The 26121-nt window shown below is 35.8% G+C and overlaps 1 protein-coding gene across 1 annotated transcript in view; it reads right to left on the bottom strand.

The window, feature by feature from the left end:
- The window catches only part of LOC111507755 (uncharacterized), a 734072-nt gene that overhangs the window by 72593 nt on the left and 635358 nt on the right, over positions 1 to 26121 (bottom strand). Inside the window, 2 exon segments of the mRNA XM_074182765.1 lie at positions 9823 to 10012; positions 13924 to 14041. Coding sequence (XP_074038866.1) covers positions 9823 to 10012; positions 13924 to 14041 — 308 coding nt within the window.

Raw genomic sequence — 26121 nt, 5'->3', positions numbered from 1 at the left:
CTCGATCCTTTTGAACAAATTAAGATGCAATTCAGTCACATTATAGAATAGAATAGAACATATAGAATAGAATAGAACATATAGAATAGAATAGAGTAGAGTAGAATAGAATAGTATATTCTCAGAGTGACTGTTCAGTCTCCATTTTTCGCGATTCAAGACCTTAACCGAGAATTTTGTGTCGAACATGCATTTTGAGAACATATTTGATCTTCGTTCATGCACATACTCCGAAATTTCTGTTATGCTCGATCCTTTTGAACGAATTAAGATTATATAGAATAGAATAGGTTAGAATATAATAGAATTGAAAGGAATGGAATAGAATAGGATAGGATAGAAAGGAATGGAATAGAATAGGATAGAATAGGATAGGATATGATAGGATAGGATAGGATAGGATAGGAAGGAATGGAATAGAATAGAATAGAATAGAAAGGAATGCAATAGAATAGGATAGGATAGAATAGAATAGAATAGAATAGCATAGGATAGGATAGAATAGAATATAATATAATAGAATAGAATAGAATGGAATGGAATAGGATAGAATAGGATAGCATAGAATAGAATAGAATAGAATAGAATAGAATAGAATAGAATAGAATAGAATAGAATAGAATAGAATAGAATAGAATAGAATAGAATAGAATAGAATAGAATAGAATAGAATAGAATAGAATAGAATAGAATAGAATAGAACAGAATAGAATATAATTTGAATAAACATATAAAACAAGGAAATTAAATAATTTAACGTCCAGAGAATTTTGTAATGTTATTTCAAGTCTAAATCTTGACTGTCTGAGTTGTTCCGCATTTCTAGTTTCATAATTATGATGATCTGCGTGTTTGGAGAGTAGTATTTTGTTTGTATGTATTTCTAACAGTGAGTAGAAAAATCAACATACAGGGCAAAGACATTCCCAATTTTCAAAAAGTGGTTGATAGTGTCGAATGGAGCTCCAGCTATAATTCTGATGGATTTTTCTGCATGCGAAAAGCTCTGATCGCGTAAGTAGGTCTACCCCAAAGGAGTATGTCATATGAAAGGTGACAGTGAAAAAGGTAATGACACGAAATGAGAAGTGTTTTATGGCTCAATTCTTTTTTAACTGGCGGAGTAGAAACAACTGTGTCGAGATGGTCAATATGTGATTTCCATCGAAGCGACTCATCTACAATTATACTAACAATTCAACTTGAGCTTCGATTGTTACCCTGGTATTAGAAGATATAGTTGTTTTCTGAGTTTTTTCCCTGTTAAGTTTCAGTTTGTTGGATGTTTAAAATGTGTTTAATCTGTTCAAAATATGTTTTTCCGTTAACTAGCTGTCGCACCCCTACGAACAACAACCCTCAGAAGTCGAAACTTGTGCGAGCTAAGGATTAACGAGGTCCTACCTTTTAACGTGTGCTTCCTAACACGCTTAATCAAAGACTTCATAGAAATAAAATCAGGATACAAGATTAGAAAATGTATGTTACAATATCACGATTCTCAATAGAAGCTGAATACAAGTGCCATTTTCATTTCATTCAACGCCGGGATTTTTATCATAACGTACATAGAAGATGACATATCGTCTCCGCATTTTGATATGTCTCTTTATGCATATTCCAAGACGCTGTGCAATACGGGTCAAAACACCCATGACCCGGAGAAAAATGTTCACCCATCACATTCCGCAGAGATTACCGGACTGCCCATCTGGGTCGTCCTTATTGTAATTCAATGGCCAATTTCGAGCCTAACTCATTATATGGTTAATCGCTGAAACATGATGTTTATATTGGATCTCCCAAGTGCAACTCGACCATTAGACCATAAATCTTGAAGTGTGCAGACTTTTTAATCAAGTGATTGATTACGTTTTAACGTTTACGATCGTTACAGCCGGCTTTCTAATATGTTTGGCTCGACAAGTAATTACTTGGATGGTTCATTTTTACCACGTGCATCTCCTCGGCTTCGATATGCCTCGTTGTGTATGATAACTCAGTTAAGGCTGTTTAGTACAAGGGATACCATCCAAAAAACTGTCTTCAAACAACGAAATTTTTATCTTCACATATAGTCAGTGGGTATACTTGAAGACTGGCTATAAATCAAATCATCTGAAGGAACAATTTGTTAATAATTGAATAGAACTGGCTGATACTTGATGAAAATCCATATTGAAAAATTAATCAATACAGTTTATTGTATGATTTTCACTATAAAGGTTTTACAAAAACCGCGACACGTGTTTCGCTATACAATAGTTTCTTCAATCATAAACTGAGAGTTACTTCTAAATTACACCTATTCGTCTACCTGAATAATGAATCTACCTGAAAAGGTCAGGTATACCTGAAAGTATACCTGTAAATATACCTAACTATTTTTACCTGCGAATGAACAGATTCAATAATGGCGAATTATTCAATTCAGTTTGATCGTTCATAAGATGCTGAGAGTTTTTGAATTTGTAAATTTCCATACTTTCCAACAGGTAAGTTTCAAACCTTTCTTCTGGAAATGGAGGGGTTTGTATTCATGGTTGAACTCATGACCCGCTGAGATTGAATGACTGGCATATGTGGAATTTATTTTTACATTCCGAAAACTATATTTGTGTTCCTTTATGCGGGCTCTGAATGTTCTTCCAGTTTGACCTATATAAAACATCGGACATCATCCACACGATAATTTATACACTCCTGATTTTTCTGAAACTGAACTTTTATCTTTATTATTCTTAATGTTCATGCCTAAGTTGTTGTTGGTTTTGAAAGCAGTATTTACACCGTTGCTGTGCAGAAAATCTGAAATATTTGTAGTGGGATGGCCTGAGTACGTTAAGGTTCTATAACTTTCATCCTCTTCTCTTCGAATTGGGTAAACTTCTTTCAAAGCTTGACTGTATAACTTTTTTGATAATAAAGAATGTATCAGACCACTATCGTAATCATCATTGACGGCTATTTGCTTTATTATATTCAGTTCTTTATATTGAAATTCGCTTCTGACAAGGGTACATTTGTCAGTCTGTGGATCACACTCTTGAAAGCTGTTACCTTATGCTGATATGGGTGAGTGGACGAATTATGAATGATAATATCTGTATGTGCCGGTTTACGATAAATTGAAAAATCATGTTTGTTGTTAACTTTTTTTTTGTTTGTTTGAAGGCGTCGACTACGAGGTCATTGGCCTTCTACTATTAGTTTGTTCAACATTTGATTTCTTCTTCAAATTTTTGAGTATAGCCCAATAGCTTTCATAAATTTGATAATTCTCTCCAGACTTTCATTATGATCTTTCAAACATTCCTTCATTGAATTTGGTATTTCAAATCGTTGTCTAGCTTCAACATATTGGACACAATTTAGCAAGATATGTTTCACTGTTAGCCTCTGTCTACATTGTTGGCATATTGGTTGTTGTTCTCCTGAGAGCATGAATATGTTGGTTGAGTTGGTATGACCTATTCTCAAGCGTGTAATCACAGTTCTCTTCGTGTCTTTGGAATAGAATGCCTCCAGGGTGATTTTTGGCTTCACCTCTTTCAATTTTGCTTCTGTTTCCTCCCATTCAGTTTGCCATAAATCCATAATCCATAATTACCTTTTATTATTGTCAAGTCTAAAAAAATATATAGATTCGTCCTGTTCCATCTCCATTGTGAATGTGATCGAAGGGTGGAGAGAATTGATGAACATCAAAAAGTTTGTTAACTGTCTGTTCGTTCCCGTGACACATACCAGGATATCATCCACATATCTATACCAATACACGAAACTTCCTACCAGTGGGTTACTGTGTATTCTTCTCTCCAAATCGTCCATGAAAATCTCTGTCAGAATAGGACTAAGTGGGTTCCCATTATGAAACCTTTGCAGGATGAGTAAAACGTTTCATTGAATTGGAAGTAATTCTGTGACAAACACACCGTAAGCAAGTCTAATATTTCATTTTTCACTACCGGATTGATAGAGTTTTTGTCCAATAGATTATCCACCAGAGTAATCGTTTCATTCGGAGGGATACTAGGAAACAGATTCTTTATATCGAATGAAATCAATTTGGCATTATCCGGTAGGGTAATATTTTGAATGGATTCCTCAAACTGAATTTTGATTTGAAATTGGTGTTGTTTTGAATGATTGCAATGAGTTTTTCGAATATTTTAACTGACGGAGCTGTGACGAAAGAAACTACCGGTCTTACTCTTTAAAAATTTTGACCGTGGTTAACACCATAGTTGTGTAATTCGTGATATTATGGGCTTTTAAAATGAACTGTCTTATACAGGATGCTGTCTATTTGTCGTTTTAAAATTTTTTTCTTTTCACAGTCCCCATTTAAAAAAAAAAATGTAAAAAATTAAACTTCACTGAGATGGCCATAACTTCCTCGTATCATACGTGTGTTTTACTTTATTTTGTTGGTGCATGTTTAGTTTTAGGGGATGCACAAACTTTTATCAAGATAAATCCTTAATAAAGAAACCCATACGGTGCATACTTTGGGTCATCCCCAAAGTATAAATTGTTGTATATTTAAGGTGGAGTTTGGATTAAACAATTATCTTATTTTCATGAGGTTATGTGAGTCACTAAAGTATGGCAATTTGTTTTTCATTTCGGTCTCTTGAATCTATTTATTGTCTTGGTGAGTTTTATTAGATTCGCATATTCATTTGAGTTGTCTCAGTAGAGTTGGGGTCTCGTCACTGTCATAATCATAATATCAAATTGAACCTGTTAATTTCAGTAGAAAAATGTATGCAAAGTTTCAAAATTTAGTCATAATCATAGTTCAATATTTGATTTCAGGTTGATTAGGTCAGTGACAGTCATTGTAATAGCGATAATGATGAATAACTACGGTCTGAGAGTCACCTATAATTCAAGTATAATTACACCTAGATGTTGATTTCACGGCTGTCAGTTTTATCGATGTTGGGTAGAAACGTTTTATAGCTGTACAACTCTGTTTATTGATATTTCTGGTTGTTTTCTATCGATCCAGAAGATGTTTATGTTTAGTAATATTCTGGCTTGCCCATCAGGAACAGTTTATTTATTTATTTATTCACCCTAACAGACCACATAGGTCTAATTACAAGGATGACCTTATTACATACAATATAATAGATACAATATAATACACTAAAAATAAAAAGAAGTAAAAATTATAAATCAGTTACTGACGGGGTCGATTGATAAGTGTGATGATCCTACAAAGACATTGCCACTAGCTGTATAATGATTGTTTTCCTCAAATTTGTTAGAGAATCTGTCCAATCTATATCAATTATTACATTCAGTTCATTTGCGAGACACAACATACTTGTAAGTGTGGCACCTATGGAATAGACATTTTGTATATAAAATTGTATTTGATCTTGTCCTTCTGGCTGGAACGTGAAAATTAATTGACGATAATATATGAGGTGAGTTGAGCTTATTATTAAGAAGCCGGTGAAGAAATGATATTACACATATTTTGCGCCTATTTTGCAAAGAAAGTATCCTGAATTCATCTCTCAAATGAGATGTTCTCACTAAACGGTAGTCTGGGCATACGTGATATTTTTTGAAGTAAAGATATCTTAAGAATTTATTCTGAAGTTTTTACAATTCATATAATTCATATATTTGATCCAAATTCCAATTTACTTCTAACCAATGTGTAGTACAGTAGTTTGATCGAATGTATATTTCTAGTTTGCCTGATAATAAACCCTAACATTTTTTATTTGCATTTTTTGTAATATTTCTTACGTGATTCTTGAATGATAATGTATTATCATATATGTAATCCCTTTTATTTCTGTATTTCTTTCAAGAGGGTCCCTATTCAGTTCATAACTGAAGAGAATAAGGTCTCTTTTGCGCGTAACCGACATTACTGAATATTTATCAATATTGAAAAATAATTTATTTTCACAACTCCACTCATAAACCTTGTTGAGATCTTTTTGTAGCATTACACAATCCCTCACTGTTTGTACTTGTATATAAATTTTTAGGTCATCAGCAAACATTAGGCATTCTGAGAATTCCAGCACTGATGGCAAATCATTTATAAAAAGAACAAAAAATAAGGGACCTAAATTTGATCCCTGTGGGACTCCAGAGGTAACTTCAAATTTTCTTGAATATGAACCATGATATTTTACAAGGGAATCTCTGTTTTCCAAATAGCTTTTGAACAATTTGAGAGTATTTTTAGTTAAACCATAATGACTCAACTTCAACGATAAAATATCATGATCTACTTTATCGAAAGCTTTTTGGAAGTCTGTATAGATAGTATCCAATTGAGATTTGTTTTCAAGTGCCTCATATGCTTTGTGAGTGTAAGTTAACAGTTGAGCCCAACGTAAGCTTTCGAACTCATAGCAGATAACCACAATAACAAAACTAATCAGTTCAGCCTATTCTCGAATTCTAAACCCTTGATCGATTAGACTGCAGCAAGACTCGGCCTTTTTGCTCTCACAACCTCATCGTTTTCATTTGGACCTAAACCCTGCCTAATAATCCCTCCATTTGATGCGCGAGTTTAATTTCCATTGTTATTGTTCAAAGGTGGTGAAAGGGAGAATCCGTGGATTATTTCTAAAAAACGTTCTGACAATGGAAAACTGAATTCTTTACACCCGTCGAGTTAGGCCAAAAAGAAAATTGAAAAAACTAACAAGTTGTTTTTTTGTCTTCAATGAGTGCCCGAATAAAATAAACAACCTGTTGACAGACTAAGTTTTACGAATACTGCAATGGCAATTCGTCACTTTCCTAGCATCATGAGCTGATTTGTGGGGGAGAGGGTAATTACCCTCCCCGATATCAACTTCCAATACATTTCAAATGAGTATTGTTATATACAGGCTGATTCACGGTGGATGGCACATTAGACGTTTCTGGTGAACCAGACAACGGATCACTTTGAAAATTTAATGGAGGGCATATTCGGACATTCTCTAGCCAACTTAAATATTTTCGACAATGCGGTGTTGCCGCTTCTATTAGAAAGCAGTAGCAACTTTGATTTTTCAAATGGAACACTCTGTATATAATATTATTTTTGAATCTCCAACAATTGCCCGACAACTTTTCTTGATATTTCCCTATACCTATCTGTTACCGTTTTCGAAATAAAAATTAATTTCAATTTTTTTCTTCGAAAATCATGACTTCTAAAAATGCCGATATCTTTTAGTTAAGAAGTACTATGATATCGAAATTTGGTTTGGAGTTAGGTGATACTTGGACACTTCCCGCACGTCAGCCTAATCTCCGTTACTTCAATACAGGGTGGTAAAAAAATACAGTTTTTTCGTTTGCTTGAAAAAGTTGCTGAAATTTGATTATTTTAAATGGAACACCCTGTATATTATTGAAAATTAGGAAAGCTGCTGAAATTTGCTTTCTTTCTATGTATATCATACCTATACCTAACAAGTCAAGTTTCGGACTTATGAACATTTATTTGTGAAAATGTCCCTTCAGAATGGTATTTCCATTCGGTATTTGGTAAGCAGGCCATGATTACTATTTGACAGTAGCGTTGTGACATTCTCCTAATAATATCGACATTTTCGTCACTTCAGAAGTTGCAAATACCTTCAAAACGATGGAACAAAACTATTCAAACGAAGTTCCTATGAATTTGTTTATTATTTTTGGACAGTGTGACAAAATTATCAGCAGAACATGTAGAAAGTTCAATGAAATGTATCCGAATCTACCGCCAATGAACCTCAAGAAATTTATACGAATTCAGAACAATTTCAATATGTTTGGATAAACTTTAAAAAAGCACCAAGAAACTTGAAGTTGGAAATATTGATATGAATAATTATAAGAAAGTAAAACAATCATGTGGAATATTTCAAAATATGTTCGAATCGCTGGCCGTTCACTTCCAAGCACTTTAAAATGCGGGTGTTGACTGCTTTCGTGGTGGCAGATCTGATTTCATTGGGATCCAAATCTTCAAATGTTTGGGCAATCCTTTCTAATAATTCATTTCTCGAACGCACGGGTATTTTGTAAACTTTTTCTTTGAACATTCCCCACAAATAAAAATCTAATGGATTAAGATCGGGTGATCTCGCTGGCCAATTCCATGGTCCCAAGCGCCTCATCCACCGATCGTCAAATAGTCTATCCAGTTCTGCGCTCACTTCTCTTGTGCAATGTGCAGGAGCTCCGTCTAGTTGGTACCAACAGTTTCGATAATCTTCGAGTGGCAGATTATCCACGAAACTGTCTACAGTATTCTCCAAAATATTCAGGTAGCTTCTGGATGTTAATGACTCCTCGTATATCACGTACCTCAATTTGTTGTCCATCAACATGCAGAAGACATTAAAACTAAATTTTTCTTGAAATCCGGCTTCTTTTGTGACGTGAGAATTTTCACTGGACCAATAATGACGATTTTTTCTATTGAAAATCCCTTCTCTCGAAAATTTCGATTCATCAGTCCAAATAATTTTATTTAAAAAAAGTGGATCTTCTTGAATGCATGTTAACAACATTTCACAAAATTCTACTCTCTGTTGAGGATCTTGAGGCTTCATTGCTTGAATTTTGGTGAATTTATAATCATGCATTTTATGTCTTCGCAAGATTCTTTGAACCGATGAATATTTTACACCCAAATCTTCTTCAGCACTTCTTATCGATGACTCGGGAAATGCGTGAAAATATGCTAAGACATTAATCTGGTTGTCTTCGAAAGTTACGGGTCGAGGCAAGTTTCTTGGTGCTTTTAAAGTTGATCCAAATGCATTGAAATTGTTCTGAATTCGTATAAATTTCTTGAGGTTCATTGGCGGTAGATTCGGATACATTTCATTGAACTTTCTACATGTTCTGCTGATAATTTTGTCACACTGTCCAAAAATAATAAACAAATTCATAAGAACTTCGTTTGAATAGTTTTGTTCCATCGTTTTGAAGGTATTTGCAACTTCTGAAGTGACGAAAATGTCGATATTATTAGGAGAATGTCACAACGCTACTGTCAAATAGTAATCATGGCCTGCTTACCAAATACCGAATGGAAATACCATTCTGAAGGGACATTTTTACAAATAAATGTTCATAAGTCCGAAACTTGACTAGTTAGGTATAGGTATGATATACATAGAAAGAAAGCAAATTTCAGCAACTTTCCGAATTTTCAATAATATACAGGGTGTTCCATTCGAAATAATCAAATTTCAGCAACTTTTTCAAGCAAACGAAAAAACTGTATTTTCTTACCACCCTGTATTGAAGTAACGGAGATTAGGCTGACGTGTGGGAAGTGTCCAAGTATCACCTAACTCCAAACCAAATTTCGATATCATAGTACTTCTTAACTAAAAGATATCGGCATTTTTAGAAGTCATGATTTTCGAAGAAAAAAATTGAAATTAATTTTTATTTCGAAAACGGTAACAGATAGGTATAGGGAAATATCAAGAAAAGTTGTCGGGCAATTGTTGGAGATTCCAAAAATAATATTATATACAGAGTGTTCCATTTGAAAAATCAAAGTTGCTACTGCTTTCTGATAGAAGCGGCAACACCGCATTGTTGAAAATATTTTAGTTGGCTAGAGAATGTCCGAATATGTCCTCCATTAAATTTTCAAAGTGATCCGTTGTCTGGTTCACCAGAAACGTCTAATGTGCCGTCCACCGTTAATCAGCCTGTATACTAGCACCTACTTTCATACATTGAATTCCCCCCTCCCATTGATGATTACCACGACCCAGGAAATTCAGAAATTATGATTTTTCGGAATTGAGACCGGAATTTGGTTTATTTACTAACCTGTGCACGACTAGATAATGGCTTCACTTCTTTGTGCTCCTTCAGCCCTGGTGTCCAAATCAGAAACCTATGTATTTTCGCAGAATTCACAATTAGACAAATGGATTTGTCCAATACTTCCAGAACCCTATAGTCAGCTTCGTTTTCGGCTAAAAGAAGTACCGTGAATCCTTTTTCTCGACTCTCCAATCTGAAAATTATATCAGCACATCAAGGATAATGCTGTAAACAGACATTCATCACAATATATTGTATTTTTTAAACAACTGTTCAATTCTCTAGTACAGGGGTCTCCAAACTTTGAAGCCTTCGGGCCATAATGATTTTTTCAGCTTGTTCCAAGGGCCAATTTCTGCCCTTAACTATATTTCTAGACTGGGATAGTCGCAAAGTGCGTGACCTAAGCAAACTTACGCTTTTTTTGCATTTCAATTATTATTGTGTATTGTGACACTTAACGACATCTAGTGGCGAGTAGTGATACTATGTACTATCTTTTTCAGCTACCCGCTAGGTGGCATTAGGCGTAATTAAATATTTGGAATTACCGCGTTGGTTCGAGAAAGTTCTGGTTCTAGCTAGTGTATTCCGATCACCTCGAGATGGCAGTGATAATTGCATATAAAAAGGCAAGCGGCGCAACTGCGAGTTAGTCTGCGTAGGAAAGGCGAAGGAAGCGAAACTGTCTATTGTGAAATAAAGTAACACCTGTCAATAAAAGTATTTTGATTTGACTTATTGTTTCTATGTGTGATTTGTTAGTATGGAAAAGAAGCGAAAAATCGACAGTGAATGCAGAACGTTCCAAGAAAAATGGAACTTTCAGTATTTTGTGATTGAGTCCAGTAATAAGGCGCTATGTTTAATTTGCAATGAAACCATAGCTGTTCTCAAAGACTATAACATTAAACGACACTATGAATCGAAACATCTTCAAAGTTACTCCAAGTATACAGGAAGTTTGCGGAAGGAAAAATTTGAGGCTTTGAAACGCGGACTCAAATCGCAGCAATCTTTGTTTACCAAAGCGAATACTGAACTAAAGTCTTCAACTCGCGCCAGCTTTCGTGTGGCTCTTGAAATCGGAAAACGTGGCAAACCATTCACCGATGGAGAAATGATAAAAGAATGGCTTGATTGCAGTAGCCGAAGAAATATGCCCCGAAAAGGTAAATTTATTTAAAAGTGTCAGTTTGTCAGCAAACACCGTGGCTCGGAGGGTGCAAGACATCGCAGAAAATATATCATCTCAAATGTCTGACAAAAATGGATGAGTCAACGGATGTGTCAGATACTGCTCAAGTGTTGATTTTTATTCGCGGAGTAGATAAAAGCTATGAAGTGTATGAATAACTTCTTGATATTGATAGTATTCACGGCACGACAACTGGGGCAGATATTTTTAAGGGAGTTGAAAATGCCATTAATAAAAAGAACCTTCGATGGAGAAATTTGAAATCTATAACAACTATAACAACAACAAAAATATGTATGGTAAAAATAAAGGAGTAGTTGCACTTGTGTCAAAGGCTGTAGAAAATGATGGTGGTTCAAAACCATTAGTCTTACATTGTATCATTCATCAACAGTCCTTGTGCGGAAAATGTTTGGATATGTCTGAAGTTCTAAAACCAGTCATATCAGTTGTTAACTTCATCAGATCCACTGGGCTGAATCACCGACAATTCCGTGAGTTTATTCAACAGATTGGAGAACACAACTACAAAGTATTGTCGGTGGAAAATCACAATTACATAAATATCATTATGTTTTTGTTTTACTGTGATTCATTTCAATTATTTGTCAGTTATTAATATACTCAAACTCAGATACTTAAGTTAAGTTTTCTTTGTCATCATTTCTGTCGTTAAGTTTTACCTTGCAAGTAAATAAAACCGAGTAATTAACAACAATTAGGTAATCATTGGCTGTCGCGAGCCAGATTGATGACAGTAAATCATTGGCTGTCGGGGGCCGGATTGATGACACTGGCGGGCCGGATTTGGCCCGCGGGCCGTAATTTGGAGACCCCTGCTCTAGTACGAAATTGTCAAACACAGATATTTCAAGAACAGTTTGCATAACCTCAAGACTTGTTTCGTCTGCATCCGATGCATCCTCAGGCGAAACACGTGTTACAGTTTTGCAAATTGTTCGGTGAAAAATCTCAAGATTCACTTGAAAAGAATACTGTTATTCAATATTGATTGAAAAAAGAAACTATTTCTTATAATACAAACATTTGGATAATTTCTGGATTTATTACAATATATTGTTATTATTATAAGTTTCTCTCCATAAAAATATATTCGGTAACAATATATTTAATAACAAAAGTAAATATTCGATTGGGACACTGGTTTATCTCTAAGTCAATAGGTATAGTCGAAGTATCCTTTATTGTGAATATCGCTATCGGCATCTCAAAAGCCAAAAATCCAATACAGAGAAATAATGACGCTGCGAGCTAGTTCACGTGGACTGAAGAAATGACGGTTCGTATTGAATAATTTTTTCTAACCGAGTTATATGATTGGCTGAAGAGTCATAAAATTAAATTTGAAGTCATGTTGCGGTGACAAATAGAAAGCGGGGAATGCGAGGATGGTTATCGCCGTCGTGTTTAGTTCAGGAACTGATCGCGATTTGAGTGTTGAAACTCGATATTGGTTCAGTTATAATTACTTGAAATGTTTGTTATCTGTTCAAAATGTGGCGTCCTTGGACAAGTACTACTAGTAATGACGAGTGTGACAAAAACGCAGGCTTTTTCCTGTGTAGTGATTCCAATAGCGATGGTTAACAATGCGAAAAAGATATACCAGTGAATAAGATTCGGATGCATTTGAATATTGAAACACAGAGAGTATGTTTCAATGTATATAAGAATCTAAATCTCAAGTTTGGTTTCGGGGGAAACAAACTATTAAAAGCAACATCAGATTTGACCGAAATTCTTTTCTCAACTGTACGTGAAATAGTCAAAAACAAACCTTATGAACGCAAGACGCGATGTGATACGGGATTACCAAAACCTTAAGATGTTCATCTAATAAAATCATAAAAAAACAATATACGACGAAGAAAAGAGAAATTGAACTTTCTATGTTTTTTACTACCTTTATTTGTAACTAACGTTACTGCAGATTAGTCCTATACGGACATTTTCAAACTGATACAATAAACTTCATTATGATTTCCTACCACGTAGTAACGACTACATCTATCAATTTATTACAATATACGACTGTTACAAAAGCAATGAGATTCCTACAACTGAAATCATAAGGAAGAAATTTAATACTTCCGGCCATATCGTGAGCTGCTGTGACAAAACTCTTCAGAATTGATGAAGAAACTAGGATTTAGATTTAAAATAATAAACAAACGTCAAGCAGTTATGGAAAGCAGAAAAATAGTGGAATTGCGTAACAAATACTAAGAACAAATAACTAAATATAGACAAGAACAATGGTAAATTTTGTATTTGGACCAAACTTGGTATGATTCTTATATGATCAGAAATGATTATTGAATAACAAAATTAGTAGCACCCTAACTATATTATTAAAGGGGAACTGTTGGAAGGTAGGTTGCACTATATCGTTTACTTGAACTATCCTACTTATTGTTTGTTTATACTTTCTCCAAATATTTTCAAGAAGTTTCATTTGGGTTGCCTTGGAATCAATTAAGGTGTTCGTCAACATCAATTTCTTGAAAAATCCCAACCGAATTATGAAATTCCGAACATATTTTTCCATGGAGAAGTAAGATGTATAGAAAGCCTCGTTTTGGCCTCGATTTGATTTTGTTTTGTAGAAAGCCATCAACTCAATATGGCAACAAAAAATAATAAATGAATATATATGTGTTGCCAAGTGAACAACAAACACTAAAAACATAAAAAGCGCCATCTTGATTAGCTTATCCTAGAATTATCAAATGATCCTCGTACTTATTTATTTGTTTAAAGGTAACTGAGTAACTCAGTTTTCGGATCATTAACGCGTTTTATTTTGATCCATAATTTTGGTCCTTCGAGCCAGATTTCAGAAAGTGAAACATTAAAAAATCAAAACAATTATGGAAAACACTTACGTGGGGATACTAAAATAATACAACAACAGCTTTGCGATTTCGTATTTGTTCAGACCCGCTCTCGAGATACACTCGGCATAGCAGAGTATAATGGGTCGTCCATCAGTGTCGGTAGTTCCTGCAACAAAGAAAAAAAAACGTTGAACGCAAGAAAGATAAACTAAGAAAAACGACAAAATCATCCGATGTGTATGCATATATTCTTTCTATTCATTAAATGGTCGATTGAATGGGCATTCAGTCACAAGTGCTTATGTGTCAGTTTTATACTTCCTGTTGTTTGGTTCACAGCTAGAAAGAACGGCTGTCGTCAAAACTTTGATTGAGATTTCAAGAAAAGACACGTGCTTTGCATGGAATTCAAATGGTATGCTAATGGGGCAAGTGGGCTGCGTTTCCAGATGCCTGCAATGAGGAAGTTTTCAAAAATAATTGAAGATTTCATGCACGACTGTTACGAATTGTAATTATAAATTTGTGATTTTTGATCAAATAAATAGTTTCTTTCAAAAGGCAGGATTATCTATTGATAACACTATTTCTTACATCAGAATAACAATACCGTTTCTTAGTATACGTTTCGCTGATCAAGTGAGCATCATCAGGAAAAGACTAACACTCATTTTTATGTCTTGAGTTATTGTTTCCATATGCATCTAAACAAATCTTTGCCCTATAACACGAAGAGTATCATTGATTTGATCCCTAGTACTTTGTTGTTGTTTCAAGAATCCAATATATTGCTATCCTGACGACAGTACCCTTGTGTCGACATTCCATTTGGATTCCAAAACATTAGCTGTGGATGTACATCTTCACCGGCAGTAAGAAGTTGCGTATCTTAATGAGGATATAAAAGTGATTTCGAATTAGTGTGAAAGTAACCATGTTCAATTCAATGCCACAAAACCCCAGGAATCGGTTTTCTCCAAAAAGATAAATGCCTCTGAACCAGATACATATAATAATATCAGGACAGACAATTCTACTTTCTGCTTCGATAAGTTTGTTGGGTGTTGAAATGGACACCAATATGTCTTGGCACAATCATGTTGCTGTTTGTAAGAATGTTCCAAACCAGAAAACTGTACACACTTTTCTTGATAGTTGACAGTTTGGAACATCGAAGGAAGGTTGGAGATTTATTTCTCATTCATAGATAATTTCACGGGAGATCTATAAGTGATTTGGCACATTCCCATCCCATCCCATCCCGTCCCGTCCCGTCCCGTCCCGTCCCGTCCCGTCCCGTCCCGTCCCGTCCCGTCCCGTCCCGTCCCGTCCCGTCCCGTCCCGTCCCGTCCCGTCCCGTCCCGTCCCGTCCCGTCCCGTCCCGTCCCGTCCCGTCCCGTCCCGTCCCGTCCCGTCCCGTCCCGTCCCGTCCCGTCCCGTCCCGTCCCGTCCCGTCCCGTCCCGTCCCGTCCCGTCCCGTCCCGTCCCATCCCATCCCATCCCATCCCATCCCATCCCATCCCATCCCATCCCATCCCATCCCATCCCATCCCATCCCAAAATCAACAGTTTGACCCATGTAAAAATTAGGGAAAAAATTCAGATAGTTGTCTAGCAATTTGATGAACGGATTCTAAGCGATCGATCTTTCCATTATTGCGCAACGCGTTTGGCGTTCTGATGTAGAAACATCGGGGGTGTAAAGAATAATTTAGACAATGTATTAACGATCATTCCAGCTTCGTTGCATGATCACACATTCCAGTTTGAATACGCATAGAGCCTTTCAATGCCTAAATGGATCCTCACATGATACATCAAAGAGAATTTTATGTCCACATTGCGAGGAGACATGTAGGCGCAGGACACATTTCTTGTTATCATTCTCTTCGCGGAACGCGATTGCCGCTGGTTTTCTCACGGTCCGCGAACAGTTTGACCTTTGCTGATTACCATAGACTTCTGGAATCGAGAAACAGCACTCATCGCATCCTTGTGTGTCGGTCGAGTGCAATGGATCATTGAATCTCTTCTGGCGATAGCTAAAGCCATCGAAAGTGGATCAATAATAGTGATTATTACCTGCTACGTCCGGTCCGACGAACTCGTGGAATGGAGGCGTAGCGTTGAGTTGAGATATATTCAATTCATAAGAAAAGCATCCTATTAGACAAGTCATGAAGAATAAATATTGAATAATAATAAATATGTTTCATTGTCCAAAGAGAAATTCTTATTGACAAAGCTTTGGCAAATATTTGGTAAACATGATACATCTCAACTCAGTGTTCTGTGAAACTAGTTTTTGAGTTGCCTCAACTTCTAAAATGAAAATACCAACAAAAGGCAGAAGCTGGATTCTTTTGAACAAATTACGACCCTCAAGACCCTATGCGATACATTTGCAAACATTGTAACTATTATCATTTGTATTGAAACTATATTCTGGTCTGCAATGGTTTTTCTATGTATGATTAGGTATATCATTCAAAATTTGCTTCAAATGTCTCAAAAAATAACATTATCTGTTGAAATTAATACTGATTTTACCACAAAGAGTATGAAATCTGAGATTTCTATCAACATAAATGCCTAAACATTTTAAACATATTTATATCTACAAGCCTTTTTTTTCTATTTTCGGCAGTTCTGAATATAACTGCTTCCATTCTAAAACGCCCTGTATAAATGTTTAGAATCTGGGGTATTTTAGTTATCACAAGAGTCTTTAGAAGAGTGACCCGATATGTTGTGGTTAGGTATAATTTTTATATGTGTTATATACTTTTCACGTGTCGATCTATGCCATGCTAGTAAACAGAACTACAACTACGACTCTTCAAGGCGAGGCTATCAGGTTCAGGGTCACCAGGGGCTGCCGTCAAGGTGGGGTACTATCTCTCCTTCTGTGGTCGCTTCTGGTAGATAGTCTGCTTGATGCCCTCGAGAGAAGAAAAGTTGATCTGCAAGCTTATGCAGATGACCTTGTCATCCTGACAAGGTCCACGTCGGGAAGGGTAGCTTGTAATATCCTCCAAAGCGCGTTGGACGTTTTTCACAGTTGGTGCCTGAGGGAGCAAATGTCTGTCAACCCCAGCGAAACTGTGTTAATCCCCTTCATCAAGAGAATGAAATTGGACGATTTAACGCCACTTTCCCTCAATGGTGTGGTCATTCCATTTGGAACGGAGGTGAAATATATTGGCATTGTCCTTGATAAAAGACTCACCTGGAACGCTCACTTGGAAGAAGTTTTACACAAAGCCAGACTGTCTCTATGGACATGTCGAAGGATTTGTGGTAAAACTTGGGGTTTAGGTCTCAAACAAATCCATTGGATTTATGTGATGATTGTCAGACCAATGATCACGTATGGTGCAATTGCTTGGTGGCCGAAGGCTTTACAGAAAACGGCCCAAGCGAAGCTCTCTGGCTTACAGAGACAGGCTTGTCTGTCATTGGCATTGCTTTGGGCTTTGCCAAACAAATACTGAACACCTGGATGGCAAGAAGAGTTATCGACTTCTGACAGAATCTTCCAGGACTGGCTCACTTCAAGGCGTTTATTCACCCTTCGAAGCTTGATTCCAAACAGTTGTTGGACTACAGTAGGGATAAACTACGATTACTAACAGGCCTTGTTACAGGTCAGTCATTCGAATCATCACATGCAGAGACTTGGACTGTCGGAAGACAGTGTGTGTCGCCTCTGTCTGGAAAATGATGGAACTGCAGAGCATATACTTTGTGCCTGCCCCGCTGGGGACCGAATCAGGTTCTTTGAGTTCGGCAGATCCGTATTCTCACCATCTGACCTGAAAGACCACTCACCATACAAACTAATCGGCTTCGTAAAGAAGCTGGATTTATTTGGCCGAGTGTGAATAGGTGTGACCCACAATAAACCCTTATGGGTTGCGGTGGAGGGTCGAATAGACCCACTCACTTCAAATCCACCCACCTACACTTATTCGTTATTTAATGAAAAAACTTTTTCCTCTCACTAGAAATGTAGTGTGTAAAATGATCTGTTTGAAACATAAAGATTTCTTTGAACGTGTTTTGAAATCCCTAGACTCTAATTCCGATTCGAAAAGCGTTCTCCATTCTCACTTTCAGTGAGAATGGAGAATTTGGTATGCAAACCATATCGGCTAACCTCTTTCCGTTGACAATTAAGATCAAATGAGTCGTAATTAGTGAGTAGGCATTAAGCAGCTTTCACTGCACCCGCTATCATTGTGGTGCTAAAAAATCAAACAAATTAACGCATCAGATAATAGTAAAGTAATTAGAACTGCGGATACGTGCGAGGAGAATTGGCCTCTGGTTCGAACAAACATGTTAATGTCTCGAAAGTGGATTTGTTTGGACGTTAAATATGAGCTTCGAGTTACCAAGTTTGTGTACAACGACCTCTCATGAAAGGGAGTGTGAAAAATGGTCATGGCGAATAACACCGTGGTTTTTCAGAACTGAAAGAGATGAGTTTTTTTCTTCTATAAGTTCTATTTTCTTCTATAATTTCATCCACATATTCTCATTTGAAATACTGAACAGTTATTTTTTTGAATGAAGGTTCAAAACGATTATTGCTGACTTTGAATGTGTCGGCAGCGATAGACATACATAATTTATTGACTACCAAAATTAATAATTGAGTATCAAACAAAATATGAAATAAGACAATACAGTAGATTTTCAGGTATGTATGTTTGTATGCATGAATTGTTGTGATCGGAATGAAATATTTTTATTTGTGAAAATCATTGTACTCGCAGTTTGAATTTGATCCTATTCACATCCCCCGGCTCAAAACTATAATGGATCTGTGTATCTTTGGTATAGTAGTGAGTATTTTTCTTGGTGTGTTTTTAAAACCGCAACCCGTAAGGGTTTATTGTGGCTCACACCTATTCACACTCGACCAAATAAACCCAGCTTCTTAACAGAGCCGATTAGTTTGTATGGTGAGTGGTCTTTCAGGTCAGATGGTAGAAGTACAGCTCTGCCGATCGGCAGCGGGGCAAGCTCGAAGTATGTGCTCTGCTGTTTCATAATTTTCCAAACAGAGGCGACACACACTGTCTTCCAACAGTCCAAGTCTCTGCATATGATGATTCAAATGACAGTGACCTGTAAGAAGGCCTGTTAGACATCGTAGTTCATCCACGTGTTCAATATTTGTTTGGCAAAGCCTAAAGCGATGACAATGACAGGTTCTGGTCCGATGAAGCTGCTTGCAGCACCCTCCTTTGCAAGGGAGTCAGCAGCCTCATTGCCTTCCAGGCCAGTATGGCCTGGAATCCAGACTAAAGACAATCTGTTAAGTCTTCCTATCAAGGAGAGTCGTTTTTGGAAATTTGCTACTAATTTAGACGTTGCTCGGTAGGAGCCAAGAGTTTCCAACGCCGCTTGACTGTCCGAGAATATTTTTATTGACTTGTGTATGAGCTTGGATTCTTCCAATCTCTCCGCACACAATTCAATAGCGTAAATTTCCGCTTGAAATACAGTCGCATACGTTCCTAGTAATAGGGGAGCCCAAGCGGGGATTTCCGGATTTACTAAAGCGTGGCAGATTAATATACAGGGGGATACCTTGTACCTGGTTAAGTACTTCCACCAAATATGAGCCCCATATATAAGGCCGCCTGTGAGGGATAAAGGATCAGATTAGTAAAGAATTTGATCATCAGAAATTCTCGAGCGCGTCAGATTAAGGAAGGGTGAGTTAATTACCTGATAAAAAGTGTATATTCCAGTAATCTGACAATTTTAGAGTGACGTAAAGAAAGGGAGGGTAATAAAGTTGTAAAAAAATATCGTCATTTCGACATTCTCGAGCGTAGCTATTTTTTTTTATTTTGGAGAAAATAATTCAAAGATAACGAAAAATATATAATCTGACGATTTCCGTAAGCCGAAATAACAAAGATTCGTCGATACAGTTTAATGCGTGCAGCTGTGTGATATCTATAATTTCGTCTCCGAGTTTCTATTCCTCTATTCTCTATTAACTTTTTCTCTATCTATTACTCTCTCACTCCGTCCCCACTCTGTATTCTGTTGCCATCACAGCGGATCACAGAGACTCGTTCGTGATGAAGATGAAGATGATGATTAATTGATCAATTAATTGATGGATGTAGCCGTTACTACGTGGTAGGAAATCATAATGAAGAAAAGAGAAATTAAACTTTCTATGTTTTTTACCACTTTTATTTTTAACATAACATAATATACCATATATAACGTTACAATATATAAGGACATTTTCAAACTTATAAAATATCCTTATACAATATATAAGTTTCAAAATATCCTTATAGGACGAAACTGCAGTAACGTTAGTTACAAATAAAAGTGGTAAAAACATAGAAAGTTTCATCTCTCTTTTTTTCATTAATTAATCAATCGATTATGAAAAATTAAATTTTTTTGAGAATTTTATTAAAATTATTTTCTTATAAATACAAGTATTCTACTTAGAAAACATACACTTATTCATTTGCATTCCATTTCCTGAGCTTTTCAATTAATTAAGTTCAATGAATTAATTTTTTTTATAAATATTGTTTTTGTCAGATTAAGTGAATCCCTCTAGATAATCGTCAGATTATGAGACAGCACGTCTGAAACATGAAGATGAACCAATATATCTTAATCTGACGCGCATGAGTATTCCAAAATGGCGATTTTTTTTGCACATTATAATAATGGCCGCGAGTTTGCGTCAGATCGAAATCGTCAGATTATTGAATGAGAGCTTTTTTTGTTGCACTTAATACCCCTTTAGAAAATCTGACGTGCTTGATTGATTTTTTTTTTGTTTTCACTTTTAACCCTTACGTACAACTACCCACATCATGCAAACGATTAGATTAACATACCAACATTATTTAAAATACGTAGGACATTGATGCTATCAATATCTGACGCGCTCGAGTTTGTCCATGCAACAGTATCTTTTTACATATTTAAAAATCTATAGCCGCTTCCCCCACCGATGAAAAGGTATATATTATATAAATTTTTTTCTTCTTATCATCTAAGCTTTGCAACCTAATATGTCTCAATGACGCTCGAGTAAATCCCCATTTTGCAGGTTGATATCTCTTCTGTTCTGGGTCTGCGACTGAAAACATCTGCACCAGAACCGGAAGTCTTGTTCTTTATGGAAATGTATCTATCTTTTCAAAATAAAGTCGATCAGTTTTGTTTTTTTTTCACTACCTTTCAGAGAAGGATAGGAAAAGTAACTTTTCGATAAATATGGCTCGTTAGTTATATTAGGCGCAGGAAATTATTGAACGATTACTCATTTATAATTGATAAATTAACTTCGCCGACGAGTTCAGGTTTGCCACTGATCCTGTAATTATTGTATTTTGTTTGGATCGGTCCTTTCTATCTGAAAAAAAAAAACATCAAGACTACAAAAATCGGATTTTGATCAAAGACCCTAAACACGAATTCTAAATATCTGATTTGGGAGTTGACAAGAAAAAAAAGAGGGTAAGAAATTTTCCATTCCAGGCAAGGCTGCATGCAGCATAATGACCAATATTGGACATGTTTAATGATTTTTTCAACTGAATAGACGTGGTAGGTAAAAAAGAGCCAGTTGATATTAGTGAAGAGGATAATATTCAGGAATAGTACAGGTGTGATCTATAGAAAGTACAGAAAATTATTCGCAATTGAAAAAGTTGTAGAAATCTCGGTCACTTTCAAAAAGTGATCAAATCAGCATCATGAGGGGATTATTACCAAATTACAGCCCGTGGAATTCGAAGAGAAAATCTGGATATTTCACCCGTTTCTCCATTTTTTTGGAGTATATTCGTCACAACCGGGGCGCAGTTTCTGCTCCAATTGAACAATGTGAGAAATTGAATTGTTAAGAAAGAGATACAAAGTTGATTGCTGTTTACTAAATTCCTTTCTGCCAAGTTCGTAAACCACCGATAGATCTTCCCACACAATTTCTCAAACCGAAACCAAATTCCATCACATATTCGCTTCACAATGCCCATTATTTGCATAATATATTATTCGTTCTGTCGCTGAACGAAATTAGCGAACGTGAGATTCAATTTGCGTTAATAACGAATCCTCCCACAAGTCGCACATGCAAACAGGTTCAATGACGTGTTTAATGAGGCCAGTGTTGCCAGATATTTTTGGAACTCTAGATAATTTGCCTATTGTATATAGGCTTACCGCATTTTATATTTTTCCAGGGCTGAAAACAATCGCGGGATTTTTCAGGAGTTTTATAAGCTTAAGTGTCGGAAGTGTAATTCTATCGATGTGGGACAATGTGGCCAAAATTTCTCAAAACGGTATGTTGAACATGAAAGGTCCTTCAAATGATTTCTTGGAATACAAACACAAGTTCTCGAATCTGAACGATACGGAAATTTTGTAATATGCAGGCAGGGGTTGGAAACCAACTATTTGTAAACTTTGGAAATTCATGGACATAAGCATTGTAGATGTAACATACTAAATGACCTATTTGACCTGATTTACTCGCCGGTTTTCAGACTAGCCTATCCACATTGTTACAGGTAAACAAAATTCAGGTAATAATATCATTAAGGATCATCTGTTATTACCTATAGTAGTTGTATAGGTATACATATAAGGGAATACATTGTTAATCATTTCTGTGTGGTTTGAAAATTTCCTTATATGACGAAATTGCAGCAACGTTAGGTACAAATACAATTGGTAAAAAATAGTGAATTTTTCCCTCTTTTTTCATCAATTATTGGCGCTGATTGTTAATTATGCGCAAATTTCTTGTTTCAAATATTTAAAATATCTCATTTCACACTGCTGTTATACTCGAGTCGTCGTGAAGTAAATTGGTGAAATCTTTTTCAATGTTTCGATTTATTTTTTAATTTTTTTTCTTGTCTAAATTTTTATTCTTTTTCGATTATTTTATTCGATTTATTGAATTTTCATTTCACGTTTTATTGCTTAATATAATTGATATGTTAGCTATTCATTCTAATTTTATTTGTTCCATCATAGATTTCAAATCATATTAGACAATGGAAGCCCGAACTAACAATATTATATTTTAGTTTAATAAAATTTGTTTTGTTCAGTACAAGAAAGCAAGTAGGTAGGTTGAATTCCTCATTGACTAAGGTTTCTTGATGCTGAGAAACCAAAATCATCGGACAACTTGCCCTGTAGGTCTGGAGCAAGTAAATTAAAATTTTGTCCCCACTTATACTTTTTTCCGGAATTAATATTTCATGATTTTGACTCCCATTCTGAGGTAATTTTATATCGAGAGACTAGTCATTGCTCACTTTTTCAGAACATTCTTAAATTTAAAGAAGTTCCGTGTTAGGAATCACACGTTAAAAGGTAAGACCTCGTTAATCTTTAGCTCGCACAAGTTTCGACTTCTGAGAGTTGTCGTTCGTAGGGGTGCGACAGCTGGTTAACGGAAAAACAGATTTTAAACAGATTTAAACAGATTTTTTCATTTGGCAACGCTGCATTGCACGGATTGGAGCGGCACGAGGCCGAACCTGACGTTTCCTTGGGACCCCCACGCAAAATTGCGAATCCACCTGGCGGGTCCGCTAAGGGAGGTCCGAGGATCACCTGTTATTACGAGACGAATCTAGGGAACGTCCCAGACAAGTTTTTTCCTTCTTTGAAAAGTGTAATTACGTGTACTGTGCTGCCTGTGGAAATATCTCACTCGTGAATTCTTGACGGGAGATTTGAATTTTATTGTAACGCCTTTGGATATTCCATTATATTCAGTTTTCTCTTTAGATACCACGTTTATATTTTTTCATAATTTCAATTACACAGTGTCATTATGAAAATATTTTGGAAATTGTATGAAGTTTTACACTGTTTACTTTATAGTACCTTACAAATGGAGAAAAGTGGATACATAGTGGTCGAAACCAAACAATATCTAGTGTCCAATATTTATTTTCATGAGAACCAATCGATAACAAACTTCATCATCGAATGATTTTCATCATTTATTTAGAAAACTTACACTGTTACTTTTGGGCGAGTACACCAACGTTGTTGTGATGAACAAGTCAGAATTTCTTTGATGATTTATTGGAAAGGAAGAAATAATGTGAAATGTTGGAATATTTAGGTATACTCGAAGTAAACGATATTGTGTACATTTGAAGGTGGCGGCCCTCTCAAAGGCCAAAAAAACCAATACATAGGAATGAACCGGTAGCGAACTAGTCCACGTGGACTGTAGACTTGGCGGATCGTATTGGATGATTTTTACTAACCGAGTTTTATGATTGGCTGAAGTCGCCGTCGTGTTCAGTCGTCGTGAGTGTTGGAATTCGATATTTGTGCAGTTATAATTACTTTAAATTTTCGTTATCAGTTTGAAATGTGGCTTCCTTGGACAAGTACTAATAGTATTAACGAGTGTGATAACAGCGCAGACTTTTTCCAGTGTAGTGATTCCAATAACGATGGTGAACAATGAGAAAAAGAGATACCCGTGAATAAGATTCGGATGCATTCGAATATTGAAATACAGATAGTATGTTTCAATGTATATAAGAATCTACATCTCAAGTTTAGTTTCGAGGGAAAAAAACTATTACGAGCAACATATAGTCAAAAATAAAACTCATGAACTCAAGACGCGATGTTATACAGGATTACCAAAACCTTTAGATGTTAATCTAATGAAATCATTGGAAAAAAAACAATATACGACTGTTACAAAAACAATGATATTCCTACAACTGAAATCATAGTAAAGAAATTGAAAACTTCAGGCCATAACGTGAGATGCTGTGACAAAACTATCCAGAATTGGATAAAGAAACTAGGATTTAGATTTAAAATAATAATCAAACGTCTTCTGGAAAGCAGAAGAATAGTGGAATTGCATAAAAAATAATTAGAATAAATGACTGAATATAGACAAGAACAACGGCAAATTTTCTATTTGGACGAAACTTCGTATGACATGACACAGTTACAAAAGGGTGGACTGATGGTTCGAGAATGTATACGCCTAACATGCCAGCAAACAAAGCATCGCGACTAATCATTGTGCATTGTGGAGGAAGTAAAGGATGGGTTTCGAATTCTTTGAAATTATGTGGAAAAAAACTTCAGGACTGCAATGTTGACTATCATAAGAACATGGAAGCTAATATTTTCGAGGAATGGTTTGAAAACACACTGATCCCAAGGTTAGATGCAAATAGTGTAATGGTTCTTGACAACGCTTTCTATCCTTCGCGACAGCTCATCAAAGTATCGAATAAAACTTCGAGGAAAGATGAAATACAAATGGATAACAATTTGTATTTTAAAGAGTACTATACCAAAAACCAACTACTTGAAGTTTTACAGACAAAAACATTTAAAAAAGTGTATGCCCTTGAGAATATTGCTGAAAAGTATGGACAAACCATACTGAGACTTTCCCACTTATTTTGTGTTTTTAATCCCATCGAGTTGATTTGGGGAAAACTGAAACAAAAGCATCGGGCGTAAAAATATTTTCCAAAATTTGATGAGAGGGTGATAGAGCTAATTAAAGAAGAAGACTGGCAGAAAAGGAATAAAAAAGTAATTTTAGTTGAAAACGACTGTATGGAGATTGGACACTTCCATAGAGAAACAGAGAATATGGAAGAGGAACTATCAGAAGCTTTCGAAGAAAGTTGTTGAAGATGTTGCTTGTACTAGTTTGTTTCACTCGAAACCAAACTTGAGATGTAGATTCTTATATACATTGAAACATACTCTCTGTGTTTCAATATTCAAATGCATTCGAATCTTATTCACTGGTATTTTTTTTCGCATTGTTCACCATCGTTATTGGAGTCACTACACTGGAAAAAGTCTGCGCTGTCATCATATTCGTTATTACTATTAGTAATTGTCCAAGGACGCCACATTTCAAACAGATAACAAAAATTTTGAGTAATTATAACCAATATCGAATTTTAACACTTGAATCGCCATCAGTTTCTGAACTGAACACGACGGCGATAACCATCCCTGCATTCTCGATTTCTATTCATCACCGTAACATGACTTCAAATTTAATTTCATGACTTTTCAGCCAATCATAAAATTCGGTTAGTAAAAATTATCCAATACGAAGCGCCAAGTTTACAGTCCACGTGGACTAGTTCGCAGCCGGTTTATTTCTATGTATTACTTTTTTTGGCCCTTGAGAGTGCCGTCAACTTAAAG

Source organism: Leptinotarsa decemlineata, unplaced genomic scaffold (assembly GCF_025532065.1).
Source record: "Leptinotarsa decemlineata unplaced genomic scaffold, Ldec_3_MD MMD2_tig00026328_RagTag_RagTag, whole genome shotgun sequence".
In the NCBI taxonomy this organism is placed as follows: domain Eukaryota; kingdom Metazoa; phylum Arthropoda; class Insecta; order Coleoptera; family Chrysomelidae; genus Leptinotarsa; species Leptinotarsa decemlineata.
This window is presented reverse-complemented; position numbering and strand designations above follow the sequence as displayed.